Raw genomic sequence first — 19,690 nt, 5'->3', positions numbered from 1 at the left:
CGAACCACTGACATCAGAGACATTTCTGCTGCTGCAGACCTGGATGTGGACCGTCATAGGGAAGAAGGCACCTACCACCCCAAGGCAGCAGCAGAAACTCACCGCGCCGGGATTGGAGCACTTCCTCCGCTCTCTGGAGGAGCCTCCGGTACTAAGCGAGAAATTCAAGATGGCGCCGTGCCCGGTGGCCTGGGGAGCCGCGGCAGAGAGAAGGAGCGCCGAGCGGGCGGTAGAAGATGAGACTGCTGCGAGCCTACTGCCGGCAGAAGAGAAGGCGATGCAGCGTCAGTGGCGGGGGGAGACCCCAGAAGACCTAAATGTTAAAAAGGTACCTGGCCCTGCTGGCACTAATGGCAGCCTGTCAGAAGAAGGGGGAGGGGCTTTGACAGCATGCAGGATAAAGAGGAAGCCAGAGGACACACTACAGAGGGCACAGCAGGCTCCTATACAAAAAATACCCCCCCAGCACAGCCCTCCTCAGAACCTCTTGAGTTTGGGGATGACATGCAGGAGAACCCCAGCCAGGACTCCCCAGATCAGGCCTCTGGCACACAGCACCCCACAATGAGAGCAAGTGGAGGGGGGGGGGGGGGGAGAAGATCTTAAGCCCCGATTCAGAGGACGACCAAGGAGAGATGGCCCCATCAACTTCTCATTCTCTCCCAACAAAGAGCCCCCCGAGGCCCTTGCCGCCCGGTTTACTCCACAGAACTTGCAGCTCAGGGGAAAGAGGTACCCCGCAAAAGGGGAAAGTCTGGAGGACAGTCGCTTCCACATGAGGAGACAGAAGGGACAGCCCGCACCACAAGACATGGGCCTGCGCTGCAGACTGTCTCCAAGGAGGCTGGGGAAGCCCAGAAAATGGAGGATGACTGGGACTGGAAGGCACAGCTCAAAGCTATACCCACAAAAATAGAGACGAACTCTCTGCTCCAGAAATTGGACCCTATGCATAAACAAGATATTGCCATGTTACAAAGAGATATAAGGCACGTGGGACAGAGGGTGGTGGAAATACAGAAATCCCAAGAGAAGTTCCAGAACATCATGGAAGAACACGCACAAATCCTAGAGGCACAAGCTCATCAAATTGCGGAGTTGACCAACCATATCGACGACATTGAAAACCGCCACAGGCGTAACAATTTCCGTATAAGAGGTCTCTCTGAGGAGGTGGGCAACAGCCAACTTGTGGGCTGAGTTACGGAGTTCTTTAACCACCTTCCGGACAGATCCCCAAAAGTGGCCCTTGAATTAGACAGAGTTCATCGTGCACTCGGCCAAAGCCTAAACACCCTTCGAGACCCAGAGATGTGTTATGTCGGGTCCACTTCTACAAAGAAAAGGAACTAATCCTGAAAAAGTCATAGGAGGCTGGTGATTTAGAGTTCCGGGGGTTTCCGGTGTCCATCTTTCCAGATCTATCCAAGCGCACGCTCCAGCTCCGATGGGCCCTTAGACCCCTTTTAAACGCCTTGCAAGAAAGAGACATTCCTTACAGATGGGGTTTTCCTGTCCAGTTGCAAGCCAGAAAAGGGGGGAAGACAGCAATCTTTAGGAACCTCATTGACCTGCCCAAATTTCTGGGGACTCTGGAGCTGCCCCAGATTGCGATGCCAGAGCCCCCGCCCCGATTGGACTGGCAGGTGGTCGGGGGCAGAGACCGAGGAGCAAAAAATAAATCACAGAGGGAACAGGACACTGGCTGATTACCTGAGCCAATCGCTTCCTGGATTGCAGCGGTTAATTTGATATCTGGCGGTCTGGGATGACATTCCCCCCTACGATTTCTTTCTCCTCTATGGTAGTGGGGTTCTCCACTTCCCGGTTCTTGTTGTCTCTCTCTCCTTTTTTCTTCGATGCTGTTTTAGGTCCTGCAGCGGACATGATTCTCGTCTCCAGCTAAGCAAACAACAATTTTCTCCTCTTCTTTCTTCACATCTTACTCTTCCTTTCTTCCTCTTTCTCTTATTGTTGGAAAAAGTTTGAAGGGTGGTGAGGCTGACTCCTGTCTTAGGTTTCCCCTTGCCCCACCTAGGACAGCCAGCGCTTGGCTGCAAGGATAGTTGTCTTTAGGCGGGTTACCGCAAAAAATTTTTTTGTTTTTCTTCCCCTTCCTCCCTCGTTCCCTTTCCAGACCCTTTCCCGCTACCCGACTACCACCTGTGCTCAAGACTACCTCGCATTGCTTCAGATTCTTCCGTATATGGCTAGTTAGACGGTGTGCTCCTACAACGCCAAGGGGTTGAACATTCCTCCTAAAAGGGGCCAAGTGCTATACCATATGAAAAAAAGGGGATGAAGGTACTCTTCTTTCAGGAGACACATTTTAAGGTGGGTGAGATCCCTTCATGCTCCACAAAATGTTTTCCAATCTGGTTCCATAGCCTAAATCCATCTAGAAAAGCTGGTGGAGTGTCCATAACGTTGCACAGTTCCCTGCAGATCGCCCCCTTGGTGTGCTGAGCAATCCGGAGGGCAGATATTTATTCATAAAAGCTGGAGTAGTGGGCACGGTGGTCTCACTCGCTAACCTTTATTTTGCCGAATCAGGGTCAGACATCCTTCGGACTTGCCACCTTACAGGAATTGGCAAGGTTCGCAGATGGTTCCGCCATCATCCTGGGAGCTAATTTTAATGGCAATGGACCCGGCTCAGGATTCATCATCGGGCAGGTCCTCGGTCTCGAGGGCAGCAGCGCGTTTCCTGCTAGGGGAGCTGGGTAACTTGCGTTTGGTGGACCTATCCGGGCGTCAGAGACTTCATATACCACTAGTTAGCGCATAACAGCTATGGAAGAATAGACTATATCTGAGTTTCCCATGCGCTTCTTGATTTTTAGCCTTCTAGTGCATTTGGGCCTTTTCTATGGTCGGACCACGCTCCAGTCTATGTAGAATTTACTGGGTTCGGAGGAGACTCACGAGAGAGAGTATGGAGACTAAATGACAACTTACTAAGAGACCCTCAGGTGTATACAGGACATAAAAAAAAAACTATAACAAATTTTATACAAGACCATCAAAACAACAATTTGCAGACCCCAATTAAATGGGAGGTTTTGAAGTGTGTCCCTGAGAGGTACCCGGATATCTTACGGAGCCAGATTTAAAAAAACGCGCTAGAGAATTGGGAACCTTACTGACATCTCTACACGACTGCGAGGTAGCAAATAAAAGGACCCCGAGCGATATTCTACGGACGGAGATCTATTCTCTGCGACAACAGATATTGTCTATTTAAGACCAGAAGACGCTGGCTTTTAGGGACAAGAGGCGCAGGGAACCATTCGAGTTAGGCGACAAGTGCGGCCATCGGCTGGCTCGAACCCTCCACCCCAGAGCCCCACAAACGTTTGTCCCCAAAATCCACAAAGCAGGAGGAGAACCCGAGATTTCCACACGGGGCATTCTAGAGGAATTCTGCTTGTACTATGAGAAACTATATAACCTAGAGACGTCGCCCCCACCCCCTTCCAGGTAGCTTTATATTTAAATGGGTTTTCCAAGTCATACATTTTCTGTAAATCCCACCACCCATACAGTAAAATTAAGAGTTTATACCCACCTCTCCTCACCACCATGGCATTACTCAGTCTTCCCCGCCTGTGTAGAGATTGCAGTCCTGTCTGGTTTACAGGATGTCACAGGGGCAGCAGCCAACACCAGAGCTGAGCGATCAAGAACTGAGCTCGGTTACTGACTGCAGGGGACTTAAAAGGCACGGAACCTGCATATCTGAACAGACAAGGCTTGGCAGTTACAGGCACAGTCATTGCCAAGCCATATACCTTGAAGTCACTTAAGGGCATAGGACTTGGCAGTTACTATTGGCAATACAGCAGTCTTCCAAAGAGGAGACCTCTTATTGGTTACAGTCTCACTTAACCCCTTAAGGACCAGGTTTTGTACCTTAAGGACCAGACACTTTTTAGGGATTTTACCCTTTTTAGGGATTTTACCCATGTAGCGGTTTTACTGCTCTATTTATTCCCTTTAGCTACCAAAATTATTTTTGCTACGTTTTTTTTCCCCGTGACATATAGGGCTATTTTTTAAATATCTTTTTCACTGACTTTTTTCCGTTAAGTTTTATTGGGGGTAAAAAGCTAAATAAAAAAACAAAAAAAAACAACATTTACAGTTTAAAATCTTTATATTTACACTAAAATAAACTATGGGAATGGGTTCCTCTATTTGTTTCGGACGTTTTGATATATAGTATGTATGGCTCTGGTTTACAGAGCGCATACGGCGAGGTTTTTGTTGCCGTCTGCTTTGTGTTATTTTCTCTCTTATGTGTTGTTTTATTCTGTAATTTTATTTTACTTATGTATGTGTGTTTTTCTTTTTACTATCTATGTCCCCCATGACGTCATCATGTAAGACATCAGGGGACATTCACATTTTTCTTTTTTCTTTGACACTTTCCCACTGTAGCTGGGGCATCCATTGGAGCCCCAGTTACAGGGGAAAACAACCCCTGTAGTGACATTAGTCACTTGCAGAGCTGCCAGGGTCTAGTTTGACCCTCCAGCTCAGCGGTAGCAGAGCTGGACACACACACACCGGGCTCCCATAGTGAAAGTGCATGTTACTTTCAATTTCCCCACACAGTGCTCATTGAGCACTGTATATCGGGGAAGCAGAAGGCAGGAAGAGCTAAAAATCGTCCTGCCTTCTGCTCCGGGTTATCAGCTGTCAGAAACAGCTGATAACCCGTTCCTGCCTCTGATTGATTGCAGAGCCAGGGAGACTTAAAGCACTGCAGTAATTTTACTATCGGTGGTGCTCTAAGCCCAGGACCAGCCGCCGTAAATTTACTGCGGCTGGTCCTAAACGGGTTAATGGGCAGTCAGCTTAGTCCTTGTTAAAAGCATATGTAACTTTCCAGAATAAGCTGGTGGGTACACACACACACACACCTTTTGTAATAGGACTTATCCTGTATTTATCACCAGTTTTCCCTTCAGATTTTCAGTTGTCTCTGAACTGGTGGGAAGAGCCTGGCTGCTGTGTTCTACAGACTGTGCAGAGAAAACAGCAATTTTTGCTGTCTAACAAGTAGTCGTCAACACTAGAGAAGAAGTTAGCAATGAAAAACCTGAGGCCAATCCACTGCAGTCAAACTTGCACCTAAATGGTGCAGGTTTTTAACCCTTAAGCTGGGTTCACACTGGGCGGATTTGCCACGGAAATTCCATCTGGAATTTCGCAGCGACACGTCCACCTGCAGCCGCTAATCCCAGGATTGTCTGGCCTTTGTGGACGAGATTTCTCAGCAGCAGGTCCATTCTTTTCTTTTTCCCCGTTGCGGCCCCGCTCTCCTCTATGGGAGCACTGGCTGCGACGGAAAAGAGTACGGAAAAGCGTGCAGCCAAGCCGCTCCAAAACACGCGGCTAAGTGCTGCAGGTTTTGAAGCCGCACTTTCCCAGCGGAAATCTCGTGGTTTTTCGCTGCGGCCAAAACGCAAGATTTACGCCGAGAATAAGCCGTGTGGGAACCCAGCCTTATGTTTTAAGGGTTGGAAGCTGCAGCAAAAATACACAGCGTAAAGAGGTCTCTGCAAAACTATAATTGTGCCCAGCCACATTGAAAAGGCGGGCACCTGGTAACTAAACATTTGCCTATATAGTGACATTTTTACAGGTCAATAAAGTTGTTGTTGGAAATGCTCTTTGGTCCCTCGAGAGGTCCCAAATAAAGTTGCACTTAACCAGAACAAAGCAAACCACCCAGAACTGCACAAATAAAAAGAAAAGCAAAAAAACTACAATATTGGGAAGAAATTTTATTTAGAACGTCACATATGCTGAAGTTCTAAAGTCTGCAGATTTAAAGCTCTAAAGACTGTAAAAAAAACAAAAAACAAAACAACCTTTATACAAGCTGCTTACGTCAGAAACAGACGTCCAACACATCTTAATACAGCGCCACAGTATGGAAACGCAGAATGAACCACGTTAGGGCAGAACAGAAGTTATTCAAGATGATGAGCCATATTAATGAGATGCAATGCAAGCTATCCCAGATGCGTGTGTGTGCAGACCAGAAGACACAATTACTCAAGAAACATGTGCATCAGGTATGCATTTCAATACACAGGTTTTAATAAGCTCTACTCACTCATGCACCCCTTAAGTATACCTGCACTTTTTGGATATGAAAAGCTAGTCATGACAGCTCACATTCATTGAACATATACTTTTAATTTCAAAATACAAAAAAAAAAAAAAAAGTCTCACTTTCAGATGACAGGATATAACATACATTGTACGCTAGCCTACCAAAGTGACTTTAAAAACAATGAACTCCAAGGTGAAAAGAGAAGTAGAAAAGAAAACAAAAAAACGTTGCATGTGTCTAGCCATTCCTCTCTGGGCTTATGCTCCTTCGTGGGCTTCGGGAAGGTGAACGGCTGCAACAAGAAACAAAACAGTAAGTTAGTAATTTAACTGAACTGAGCTTCCAGAGGCATCAAATCTCTCACTTTGTAAGACAGATTAGCAATTTCCTGACCCCAGTAAAAGTGGCCTGTCATAACAAAATCAGCAGGTTTGCTGCATGGCTATGTTGGACTTAATGTCGCCCACTGAGTGAGCTGTGGGGACGACCCACATGAACAGACATAAGAGCCCATTCTGGTTAAGAGTACGGAGAGATAAAAGGAGAAACTAGTGGCACACTAGCATAACCAAGTTGCACCCTGGAGAATTTCCTTAGGCAGCACACAGACAAAACACATTTCCTACATTGATATGTGCCACTTCTTGTTCGTTAAAATGCACCTCCACATTCTCGAGTTGCTGCACAGCTCTGACAGCCAGTGTCTAATCAGGAGAGCACATCTGTCAATCAGAGCTGTGCAGCACTTAATGGAGAGTTTGAGAACAAGTCGCACCCTTGTGGAACTTGCAGCACTGCATGGATTAAAGGGGTTGTCTAACTCCTAGCTGTTTTCCTGCAGAAAGTAGACAGCTATGTCTATTGTGCAGCAAACCAAGTTTGCACTTCAGGCCTATTGAAGTGAATGGCAACCAGCATGCTACCTCGCAATATATGGAGTGTCTGCTTCCTGCAGCAAGACAGCTAGAAGTGGGGGAATCCTTTTAAAGCTTTCTCCCATAAGCTTCAATATATATGTACTGTTTGGGCTCACTCACATGGGCATGTCACATGTGTAATATGCAATGCTTAAGGCCCACGCACACCTGTGTTTTTTTTTTAAACAGGTGTAAAAACAAATCACATGTCCCATTTTGGTGCTTAATATGCACTGATAAAGAATATGAGGATTTAACAAAAACTGCAAATACATGCCCATTTGCTGTGTACTGGGTATTCTACACACACCACATGCAGGCAGTGTTTTGCTGAAAACACAGCAATGCCAAAACTGTGAAAAGTGCATTCATGAAACCCTTAAGTATGAATGAATCCCTCTAGATTTAGGAATACTAAAATGGTACATACCTTCTTTTGGGAGAAGCGGATCTTGACTTTGATCTAGGGGGAAAAAAATTTAAATGTAAAGTTTAATTGTAAAAGATTCTAACAGAAAGCAGGCTCAAAAGTTGCTTATTACCGGTTCACAAGACACAGGTAAGCATAATGCAGTAACATCTTGGAAGTGAACTGTTAAACTACTTTTTATGTGCTATTGTTTCTACTAGAACATTACATCTCTCCAGAGTATGTTTATCCCAGACAAAACCCTTACTGTTCAGGCTAGTTTTTAAAATAGTGTGTCATCTCTAGGAGTATCATAAGCTAAAATTTTGGAACCATAGTAGCTGAAATGCTGAATCCAGGGATGTGACTGTTATACCTGCCCGCCTTGGTGTTTCCCGCTGTCTGCTCTCTAAGCAGTCGGCAGTATACAGTCAGGTGCACAGAATGACAGGACTTGCCCACTCATTCTGTGTGCCTATATAACCTACAGCTTTGGGAGCAGACAGAAGGGGGAACGCCAAGAGCAAGTATTAGGGCTCATTCACACGGCTATACACTTACAACGCTATGGTTCTCCCCGCATCATTGTACACATTTCCCAGCCTTCAGGAGCCGGCAGAGACAGTGTATGGTCTGCGAGTGCACTGCTTATGCTCGGGAATCACACGCACAAACATGCACAGGGCGATTTAAAAAAAAAAGGCGCATGGAAACGATGTATAGGACTCACACTGCGTTTGTATGCAGAGAAAGCATACTGCAATTTACTTCTCTTGCGTATCAATACAGTGTCCACACGCTGATCTGCATGGAGCAACGGAAGTCCATAGACTTTCATTAACTCCATTCTCCGCATATTACCTAGGGGATATATGCATGCGTAATACGCAGTGACAATACATACATGTGAACAAGCCCTATTTAGTCACATCCCTGGATTCACCATTTCAGCTCCTGTGAGACCATAATTTTACCTTTCTGGGATTCACAGAAGCTGACAGATTCTGGAAAAAGCAAGTATTAGCCGAGCAGAGGAACCTCACAAACTGGGGCTTATTTACCAATACTGCCTAAAAGTTACAACAGCACAAATTTAGACTAGACAGCTTTAAAGTGTGCCAGAATTATCACAGTATCTTGCTGCATAAATCTGTTACATTTTAAGCCAGTCTAATTTAAATCACTTGTTAGCTTAGCTTGCGCCACAGTTTAAGCACATTTTGCCCATGTCGTTTTTTGACTAATAAATCTGCTCGGTTGCATTTTCCCCATTCTTAAATCTTGAGCAATTCTTGTCGATCAGGCAGGCCATTCTCTTAAAGTGGATTCCTTCCAATCATGGCCATGATGAGAATACACCTCTGTACAAGGCGTACCAGAAGCGTTTAAGTGGGGTTGTAAGTAAAGCATAGTATAAGATTTTATTACGCAGTATTTCTAACTCATTCATTTGTATGGGAATTATGAAAGCAGTCCACTTGGCCATTTCTGTAATACCAACCACCACATACAGCATATCCTGTGGATACACTATAACAACCTGAAGAGGAATAGCCTTTTAAAAAGGTGTGTGCTCTTGAGCTTAACCCCATCTGTAGTGTCATGAGGGCAAAAACAGTTTTGAAGTATGGGTTTTTGACCAGCAGTTTGTGGCGGTGTAACAAGTTCAACTATGTGCAGCTTTGCTATGCAGTACACTATCAATGCTGCCCAGCATGACCGTATTTACAAGTAAGTTTTAACGGGTTCATTCACATGTCAGTATTCTGCGTGCACATTTCGGTCAGACAGAAAAATATAAAGACATGCTTTATTTTCTGTGCAATTGTGCAGCGCAAGAGCTCATTGATTCAATGGGTTTGCACAAATGCACTGCAAATACGCAGGAAACCTGTGTATTCACAGCATATGGGCAAAAAAAAAAAAAGCTTTTGTGCCTATATATTTGCGTGTTCAAACGCATGATGCTTCTGGAATATGCACATGTAAGCACATTTCAGTCACCCAAACCCGTAGCGTTTGCGTGACAAAAATGCGTGAAGCTGGCCTAAGGGTATATTCACACGTAGTAGAAATAGTGCAGATTATCCACAGCAGAAAAGCCACTCTAGAATCGGCGTCGCAACTAGCCATAATGGTGCTGATTTGCAGTAAATTGCACCCTTTCAGTATAAAAAGTGAAGTTTAGTACAGATCCACGTGGTTTTCAATGCAATAATGAAGCGAATTTTCTATACCATTTTCGCTATGTGCGACTAACAGTATACTTCAAAGAGCTGTACATTTCACATGCCAAAACACAAGCTGAAAACTATCATGTTTAGAAAGGAGAACTAAATAGTTGTACAAGATGAAGTGTCTACACAACCCATATACTTTGCTCACAGCTTGATCAATTGCTACATCTAAATTGCAAAACCACATTTGGTAGATAAGTAAATTTACAGAACAAGTCTTACCTGCTTCTGGGGTGTGAGGCAGACCTGGACCTTGATCGAGACCTAGACCTAAGAATAGGTTAGTTATTCAACGTGTACTACAAAGTAATAAAACCCTAGTTTACATACATGGCATAGCTGTTATGATTTAGAATGTTGACTTACCTGGATCTTTTAACTGAAGGAGACCGGGATCTGCGTGGAGAACCAGATCTTGACCTACGAGGGGAGCCAGACCGAGATCTACGAGGAGATCCTGACCTAGACCTACAGGGTAGAATTTTGCATAAGAAATTGTAGCTAAAATATGCTGCTTACTCTGTCCAACTTAAATATGTGAATTTACATTATAGCAAACAACTTTTCTTCCATATTGTGCAAAAAAATCTGCACTTTAGTTACAACAGATTTCTTTACTGGAAAAAAGTGAACATGTAACATGCGACAATACAGTGATCTCCCTCTGACATGTTGTGAGGAGACTGTACAAATAAAAGTTTGTAAAATGGCAAACTTTTACTATCGTCATGACTGGATATCACAGTGTTTACATGTTTGCAAATCATGCAGATTGGTATCCAGATAAAAACTCCATAATCTTAGGTATCTAGAGACAGCAGGGAAGTGTAAAGGGAAATTGCAGAATTTTTTATAACATCCTTTCAGAGATACATGTGGGCTATATGGATGTTTAAAGTCTATGTGCAGTTAACAACTGGTTGAAAACACTGCAGTTATTGTGGCCGTTTCTTAAGTCAATGCTAAAAGTGGATTCAAAAAGGAATGGAAAATACAAGTCCTTCCTTTCTACTGGATCAATTTATGACTGCTAATGGGGGAGAAAAAAAAAATATTGGCGTGGGTAGCCACTGTAAGGCCAACCTGACACGGGCAAGCGCAATATGGGGCAGTGAATCCCACCCCCATATGGCGCTTCCACCATGTAAAAACAGCTTCACATTACTTTGGGGGGGAATGAATAAATTCTCCAGCGCAGCATTCACAAGTTCTCCTATTGCTTTTAATGGGGCCGGCGCTGCCACCATCTGTCCCATTAAAAACAATGGGGCTGCGATGCGAGATCACACAGTCAGATAGAACATGCCACAATTTGTTTCTCGCATAGCATGGCAGTGCCATGCAGGAAAACATGGCTCATGTGTAAAACCACATTCAAAAGAATGGGGTTCATATTTGCACGTCTTGCAACGCACAAATCGCACGCAATTTTCCTGGCCGTGTGAAGCCAGTCTAACAATTCAATGCAGAAATAGCAACTAAAACACACCTCCTTCCTCGGCTTCTGCTTCTAGAACGAGAATATCGCCTTCCCCGAGATCTTGAATGAGACCGTGACCTGGATCTGAATATGTAAAATAAAGTCAGTTTACAGTCATAGAACATGAATTATGCAGCCTACAGTCAGACAATGTCTGATATCAGGAAACCTATTTGCCTTGAATAGAACTACCTAGGAGAAACTGGTTACAAAATAAATAAAAATAAAAAAAATTAAAGAAAATAAAAAAAAGTCTCACTTTACAATAAAATTACAACTAAGAAAAAAAATAATAAAGAAAGAAATAAACAAAAATAAAACAAAAACAAGACTAGAATTTGTAGTAAATAAACCTTGCAAGTCTGCAGGTCGACCCTCTTTGGCCCAAGGTCTAGAAGATCTAGACGGTCTAGAAGGATCTACCAGCCGATCACTTCATCTACTGTAGGTCTTCAATCTAACGACGATCATACTGACAGCCATATGAGCCAGGTGAGGCTTGATTGACGCATGAAGGTTTTTTCTAGATGGGAATGTGGTCAATCTGTAGTTCTTTTCTAAACCGGAGGGGAGCCCCAATTGTATGCCAATATTACTCAGATACGGCGATCACAGTAGATCTTAGATTTCAAGGCCTCTACAGAATCTTAAATGATGATCTAGTTGTAGAAGGCTTGAGGGGATCTGGCCTCTTATGCTGATCACCTCAAGGTCTAGCAGAATCATAAGGTCGGATTTGCAAGGCGCCTCAGCATGAAATCTTAAGGCTCGTGACATTCTGAATCAAGTCGACTGACTCAAACGAAGAAACCTGAAAGGTTTTGACCAGGTTGATTATTAATATATTTGAACAGTTCAAAATAATTACAAAAGCCATAATGCACAATAAAAAGCAGCAGTCTATTAAATCCATTAGCTACCACAATAGCCCTATTTATGTTACGTAGGCTATTGTAGCTATTACATTGCTCAGCAAATACACTTCTGTTCACTTTCATACTTCCTAATCCCACAAGCACATGCATAGATTACTAAAGTTCCCTTTTACATTCAATTCAAACATGTCAAACAGTCTTAGGGCAAGGAAATACCAACATGTTGTGGTCCTTTAAAGTTACGCAGTAGATTGCATCTTAATGCAGCATGAAATTAAATTTGTCATTTAAACAGATATCCTTATGCAATACAAGCTGATGATCACAGCCATCCTCTTCTGTATATTGACAGTGGATCACATCTTTATTCTGACACTACCGCCCACAGACTGGTTTGACACGTTTGTGCATGCCCAGTTCTAGTGTAGACTACAACGCCCCCTCCCTCTTGCCTTACATTGCACTGGATCCCATATTCTACATTGATTTTATCTACTTTAAAATAAATAACGACTACTGCTTTAGGACTATCACTGCAAGCTTTTTGCATCACTTAACAGCTGGTAACGCTCATCACAAAACCTGATGTACCTGCTTCTCCGGCGTCTGCTGTATCTTAGACAGTCATAAGCATAGTGACCCTTTTCACCACACTCATAACATCTATCACTTGGGTCAAAAGGGCGCCGTGCTGGAGGTCTATCGTAGCGAGACCGTCGGGGCATGCCTGTGGACAGTTCAACTCTAACTCGTGATCCACAAATAACCCTGCAGGGACAAAATTTGCGGTTAATTGTTTATAATGTTGCAACATTAGATTAATCTAATCTATCTTTACACACATATACATACATACACACACACACACCATATCAAATACCCCACTGTAGTCATTAACGCAATAAACAGGTTCTCCTTTAGGGCTAGGTCATCAATAGTGATATACTGCCCAACATCCCCTGCGCTCATGCACAGAGCTGATTCTGCATGAAGACAGCTTAGTTCAATGCCTGCAATACCAAGCCGCTTCACTGCGGTGATAAGTAAATGGGAACTTTGCCTGTAATATCAGCCTGGCCACTGCAGTGAGACTAGAGCTGTCGGCTTCCTGCGGAAGCCAACTCCGTGCATGAGCGCACCGGCCCAATAATTAGCTCATCAGCCATATAGGAGCTGGTGCAGGAGGGCATGGCTTCACCAATTCTGCAGAATGGCACAGAACTTAGAGCAAGCATGTATTTGTGTCATGTAGTCCTATAAAAACTGCACAATTATTAACCCAAAAGTGCTCTTTAAAAAGAGTACCTATACAGTAGAATAAAAGGCACATACTTTCCGTCTAAGCCTCGCACGGCGTCTTCAGCATCCCGTGTGTCTTCAAACTCCACAAATGCAAATCCAGGAGGGTTTCGAGCAATCCAGACTGTACGCAGGGGGCCGTAGTAACTAAACGCACGCTCCAACTCTCCTTTGCCAGCCCCAGTTCCTAGATTACCAACATAGACTTTCGCTTCTGAAAAAGGGAGAAGAGAAAGTTAATACAGAAATAGTTTATCACCAACAGTTCCACCAGGGACCGTGTTACGCTAAGCCACTCTCACACTAGCCGTTTTTACCGCCTATCGCCCGCGCAGGTTTTGCACACATAATATGCAGCAACAAACTTTACATTACATTAATTGCACCTCCCACTGTGCATGCACAACCTGCTGTATGTTGGCATGTAATACACAAGATACCGTAGTGTATGTATCAGTGTACTGCGTACTCCTCGGGTGGGGGGTAAGAAGCGATCCAACGGCGCAACCAACAGCGCAGAGGATGGCAGAGTTACTCCCATTGTTTTGCATGGGTAAATCTTGTATCATCTACACCCAGCACATTGTGCGATGCTGACAGCGGCCCGCATTGAAACAATTTGTTTCCCGTGGTACGATGTGGGGCTGGGGGGGGGGTTCCTGTGCTGAAGGGAGAAGGCGGACAGGCAATACTGGATGCCGGAGATCACTGCCCTCAGGCAGCACAGTATTAAAAACATGCCCAATTCTGTGATGCCAATCACAGCTCGGCTCAGGAATACTGCCAGAAGTCATTGTCTGAACAGTTTGCTGTACGAGGGAATGCTGTATCACGCAAAGCTGCTGCCATATATCATCAACACAATCCAGAATCACCAGTGCCTTCTCAGGGGCAAAACTTATTTAAAATGGAAAACTCTTAAGTGGTCAGAGGAATCAGTTTGAAAATCTTTTTGGAAACCAGGGTAAACATCCAGCTGGTAAAAAGCCCACACCTCTGATGGGGTTGTATCAGTGCCTATGGAGCAGGATAGGAGGTTATTCCCGGACGTATCTTTCAGGGAAGTCCTTGTATATATCAGCAAGACAACGCTAAACCAAATACTGCATCCATCATAAACCCCGCAGTCCTCTGGAGCCCCAGCACTCCTGCACACGGGCTGCAGGAGCGCGCCACCTGGCGGTGGTGCCAGGCGGTACACAACCCGCGCCCCCAGGTAATGTAAGAACAGACCCCGCAGTCTTCCGGAGCTTCAATACTCCTGCATCTGCACACTGGCTGCAGGTGGGGCGCCACCTGGCGGTGGGGCCAGGCAGTACACAGCCCGCGACCCCGAGGTGATGAGGGAATAGACCCCGCAGTCCCCCGGAGCTTCAATACTCCTGCATCTAGACACCGGCTGCAGAAACACGCCACCTGGCGGCATTGCCGGGCCCTACACAGCCCGCGCACCCCCCAGGTGATGAGAACAGACCCCGGAGTCCTCCGGAGGTCCAACACTCCTGCATCTGCACACCGGCTGCAGGAACGCGCCAGCTGGTGCCGGGCCCTTCACAGCCCGTGCCCGCACTCTCCTCCCGGTACCGCAGTGAGATAGCCGGTAGCAGCGCCATTACTTCCGTTGCGCGGGTAACCATCGTCAGGCCTGCAGCCGGCCGCGCCCACCTCTCTTCCCCCAGCCACACCGGGCGTACCCTCTTCTATCAGCCGCCTCCGCGTTATACCGGTGCCGACAAAACACACCGCGGTACGGGCGAGCAGGAAATATCACTACGGAGCGCCGGTCTTCTAGAGCTGCACAAAGCGCCAGACACGTGACCCGCGCACACTGCAAAATGGCGACCGCAGGCTAAACGCGCCACCAGAAGCGGGAAGAAAGGGAACCTCCACCGCACACAGAGGCGGTAACAATCCCCTCCACATACTCCCCTGCTACGGTGTTGTCCGCTTACCTCCGCTGTAGCGGCCGTACCGTGACATGTCCGCGCAGTGCTGGGCGCCTCACCTCACGCTGTGTGTGTAGAGCACAGTCGCGCGCCTCTTTATGAGCACACCAACGCTCGCGGGTAGGAGCTAGAGTGGAGTGGGCTAAGCGAGGTGTGACGTCAGGTGACCTATACCGGTCACGTGACTCTCCGGCAGAGGCGGGCTCTGGGGAGAGCGGTGTTATGAAAGCCTTGGAAACTGGATGGCACGCGGATTGTCAAAGTGACGCTATAGTGCGTTGGATTCTAATGGGCCGCCCACATCACAGAAAACACTCACAGCATTGAAAGCCACGTAGTTTCGAATTTTCTTTGACACTCGCGGGTACAAATTGCGTATCTGAGCGCGTTAGAAAAATCACAGCGTGCTCTATTTCCCTGCGGATCCTGCACAGACGGCCTCCATTGATGCGACCCGCAGCCCATCCGCAATTAACATAGCGTAGGGCTGCGTCACCGGTAAGCGACAACGCAGGAAATACAAAAAAACGTGTACTGCGAGCCTCCGCGGTCATACGCAATAGTTACTTGCCGTCCGCAGGGTCACTGCCCGCGTGAGCCCGGCCTAAGGCTACCCACACGGCGTATTTATGCTCAGATTTACGATGTGTATTAGCGCGATGGGCATTGCATTTTTAACTGTATTTTTTTCGCGCACCCGTCGACATTAAGGCGCCGTTTCGTTTCATATGTTCGTGTGCAGTACGCTCAGAAAGGAACATGCTGCACTTTTTTTTGCACGGATAAAATACGCGCGCAAATTCACTGCTGTGAGCGAACGTCTTGGAGTCAATGGGTGGCATTCACTGCGGATTGAACCTGCAAACTTTGCACATTATGCAGCGCAGATGCCTTCGTGTGAATAAGCCCCAGGGCCAGACAACATATTTGTGCTACATATTACAAAACATTTCCGCATGCAGCGAACACAGTCCATGGATTTCAGTGAGAGCCGCACTTGAATTAAACTCACCTGCTCCGGACGATACGGGTCTTCCCTTCTTCGCGGCTGGATCTTCTTTCTTCGGCCCAGTGGATCCGCTGGGCCGAAGAAAGAAGATCCGGCCGCGAAGAAGGGAAGATCCGGAGTGTGCGGAAAGGTGAGTAATTCTTATTTTCAGCCCTCATGTCCGCGGAGCAGGAGGGACCCGCTACGGATTCCCCATGGAGAATCCGTAGCGGGCCTGATTTTCCCCGTGGACATGAGGCCTTAGCTGGAAAAACACATTTGAATTTTAAAAAGTTTCAGATTGTGGTTAAACTGCAAAATTAGAGATTTTCTAATAAATTATCTATTCGTAACATATTGCTCTAATGCTTTATTTATGTCTAAACATGGCGCTACAAACTCCTAAAAGAATAGACAAGCTTTTTTTGCGAGAAACAGCAGTGCTGACGCTCCAAAATCGTGAGAAAAAAATTGTGATTTTCTCAGAGCAATATTTCAATCGCCATTGTGAAGGAGCCCTCACAAAGACTTCACATTGCATTATTCTGGCTGCGAAGTGCGTACCAAAATTGCTTAACAATGCATTACGATATATGTGAATAAGGTTTTTAACCCAGCCAGTTCATACACACCAGAAAAAGTGCGCAGCAGAAGATAGTGATGCTGTAGTCTCCAATATGTCGCACGCTCCGTTGCGGAAAAGCGGCAGGATTTTCACAGTGGAAGTCATTTATTGTGGTGCAGTGAGTAACGCATGAGTGCCTGACAGCTATCCCAGCGACTGACGCTCCTGGACTATCACACAGGAGCGATAGTCTGCCAGAGAATAGGTATGGAAAGCACTGGACATCTCTTCCGCCCGCTTGCCTCCATAGATAGTAGATGGGAGTGGTTCAAAAATTGAATTAGGCCAAATGTCCACAGATTGCGTGGCCCCCCGCACGGGAGATCCGTGCGTCTTGCTGCCCATAGGGATGCATTAGCATCCGTAGGGCAGCTAAAAGCATGCGGATTAGATTTCTTCCTGGCGTGCGGGTAGTACGCACGGAAAGAAATCACAGCATGCTCCATTTTCGTGCGGGTCTGCCACACGGACGACTCCCGCGGCTTGCATTAAAGCCTATAGAAGCCGTCCGTATCCGCTGCACAGCCACACCTGAATTTTTGCTCTGCCGCGGAACTGTGGGAAAGCAGGAATTCAAAGCAAAAAAAATGTGCACGGCGCATGCGCGCGCCACGCTGACGGCAGTCCGACCACATCCGCCAGGCCGAAGAAAGAAGATCCGTTCGCGACGTAGGGGAGATCCGCAGCGTCTGGATAGGTAATAAATAAGGCTTTTGTGGCCTCATGTCTGCGGGAAAGGAGAGATCCGCAGGAAGATTCTGCATGCAGAATCCGCACCAGCTCGAATTGTCCTGCGGACATTAGGCCTTACTCTTGCTTTCACGCAGTCGAGAAAATCGTACGAGATTTGTACAACGCGAGATACACAAATATGAACCCTATTCTTTTGAATGGGGTCAAACATCTGAGGGATTTTTTTCCCCACATCGTGGTACGGGGGGGAAAAATCACGGCATGTCCTATTTTTCGGCATTCCCTTGGAATGCCTCACATTGCCCATTGTTATCAATGGGCGAGTGCGATGCAAGGTTTCCCATTTAAAATAGGTGATGCGAGGCCACTTCCTCTAATCCCTTCCTGCAGCCAATGACGGAGCTCAGTGATGATCGCTGAGACCTGTCATTGACTGCAGCAGTAGGTTTACGGGACATCACAGGACCCATAGCCACCGGGGAGGGAGAGGATGAGCAGGGAGTGAGGAGTATGAGCTAATTGTTATGTTGTGGCCACAGGGCTGTTTTTAGACAAAACTTTTAACTTGGACAGCCTCTTTAATATTATCCCTTTCACACTCCATGGAGGTGCATCATGGGAAGGAGGGGGTTGTGGCGCAGTGCTGTACATTTATAATAAATGGGTGGTACAAGTTTCGCACAGCGGGAGCCAGCAAAAAGTATTCAATGCGAACAGTGCCTAAGGCCAGATTCCCAGGGGCGTATTTGCATGTGCAATATGCAGGGAATAGAACTCATTTCAGTTGCACAAACAAATACACAGCATGCTCCACTTTCATGCAAAAGTCCCCATATAGGTCAATGGGGATGTGCAAATCTGCGCAAAATACATTCACAAAATACACACTCTGTACGGCTGCTACTTACACTGAATGATGAGCTCATCGGCCATCGTTTTTGCAGTGTATGTCAATGGAGATGGGCGGGGGACTGAGGAGAGAAATTCCCTGCTGGCCGCTCTGTGAGCGAGCCAGACTCGCTTCTGTGCAGTAGCACGGGAGCGAGGACACACAGGGACGAGTGTCGGGCATTGTTTGCCCAACATTCGTCCCGTCTAAATGGGCCCTTAGACAGTTTCCCTAATTAAGAATACAATTAACTGAATAAGTGTCTCAAAAACTCTAATCCAACCTGCTGAGTAGAGAAGAGCGAGGTTACGGCTTCCTCCTAACCACTCCATTCGAGCCTGTGGATTGTTGATTCCAGAGGGAGGATTCTTTAACCACTTAGTGACAAAGCCTGTTTGCACCTTAATGACCAGGCCAAATTTTGGAAATCTTAAATGTGTCTCTTTAACATAGAATATCACCATAAAGGTTTTGTATATTCAAGCGATTCTGACATTGTTTTTTCACCACATATTGTACTTCATTTAGGTGGTTAACCCCTTCCTGCTCCAGGACATACATTTACGTCCTGGAGCGTCGGGGTATGTATGTAGAGAGGGCGACCTCTCTGCATACAGCGCGGGCTTCAGCTGTTTACTACAGCTGTCACCCACGGGCAATAGCCGCGATCGGCCGTTCGTGGCTATTAACCCTTTAAATGGTGAGATCGGGGGGAGCCGTGCAGGTGTCATGGTCGCCGGAGGCCTTTTGAAAGGCCCCAGGGCTGCCTTAGCAGACTGCCTATCAAGCCATCAATACATATTTGGTATCGCCACGTCCGTAAAAGTCTGATCTATGAAAGTAGTGCATTATTTTTCCTGCACAGTGAACGTCTGAAAAACATAAAATAAAGAACGCCAGAAATGCACTTTTTCAGTTACTTTGTCTCCCAGAAAAAACGCAATAAAAAGCGATTAAAAAGTCATATATATTCCAAATTGATACTATCGGAAACTACAGGACATCCCGCAAAAAGTGAACCCTTGCTCAACTACGTCGACGGAAAAATTAAAAAAATTATTGCGCGCACAAAATGATGGCAGAAAATAATTGAAAAAAAATGTCTTTGAAAAAGTGTAGTATAGTAAAAAAAAAAAAAACCTAGACAAGTTTGGTATCGTAGTAATCATACTGACCCATAGGATAAAGCTATCATGTCGCTTTTG

At 46.0% G+C, this 19,690-nt stretch overlaps 2 protein-coding genes across 2 annotated transcripts in view; one reads left to right on the top strand and one right to left on the bottom strand.

Annotated features, from left to right (window-relative positions):
* The window catches only part of LOC136620153 (regulator of microtubule dynamics protein 2-like), a gene marked incomplete at its 5' end in the record, with an annotated part of 371,477 nt that overhangs the window by 207,057 nt on the left and 144,730 nt on the right, over positions 1-19,690 (top strand). The window lies entirely within an intron of this gene.
* Positions 5,780-15,450, bottom strand: SRSF7 (serine and arginine rich splicing factor 7). The gene is made up of 8 exons (XM_066595863.1): positions 15,297-15,450; positions 13,378-13,558; positions 12,637-12,813; positions 11,180-11,254; positions 10,057-10,158; positions 9,913-9,960; positions 7,475-7,507; positions 5,780-6,419 (listed from the first exon to the last, which is right to left on the bottom strand). Exons 1-8 carry the CDS (start codon positions 15,322-15,324, stop codon positions 6,365-6,367), a joined length of 699 nt encoding a protein of 232 aa, XP_066451960.1. The 5' UTR covers positions 15,325-15,450; the 3' UTR covers positions 5,780-6,364.

Source organism: Eleutherodactylus coqui, chromosome 3, assembly GCF_035609145.1.
Source record: "Eleutherodactylus coqui strain aEleCoq1 chromosome 3, aEleCoq1.hap1, whole genome shotgun sequence".
Taxonomy (NCBI): domain Eukaryota; kingdom Metazoa; phylum Chordata; class Amphibia; order Anura; family Eleutherodactylidae; genus Eleutherodactylus; species Eleutherodactylus coqui.
Note: the sequence above shows the minus strand (reverse complement) of the source record. Positions and strands in the feature narration are given on the sequence as shown.

What these genes read in the sequence shown, in the direction of transcription:
- SRSF7 (XM_066595863.1), bottom strand. Translation starts at nt 15,324, where the DNA reads ATGTCACGGTACGGCCGCTACAGCGGAG. An exon ending in AGCAGAAGCCGAGGAAGGAG is followed by an intron (nt 10,159 to 11,179) that starts GTGTGTTTTAGT and finishes TCTACCCTGTAG; the next exon opens with GTCTAGGTCAGGATCTCCTC. An exon ending in TCCGCTTCTCCCAAAAGAAG is followed by an intron (nt 6,420 to 7,474) that starts GTATGTACCATT and finishes TTCTTGTTGCAG; the next exon opens with CCGTTCACCTTCCCGAAGCC.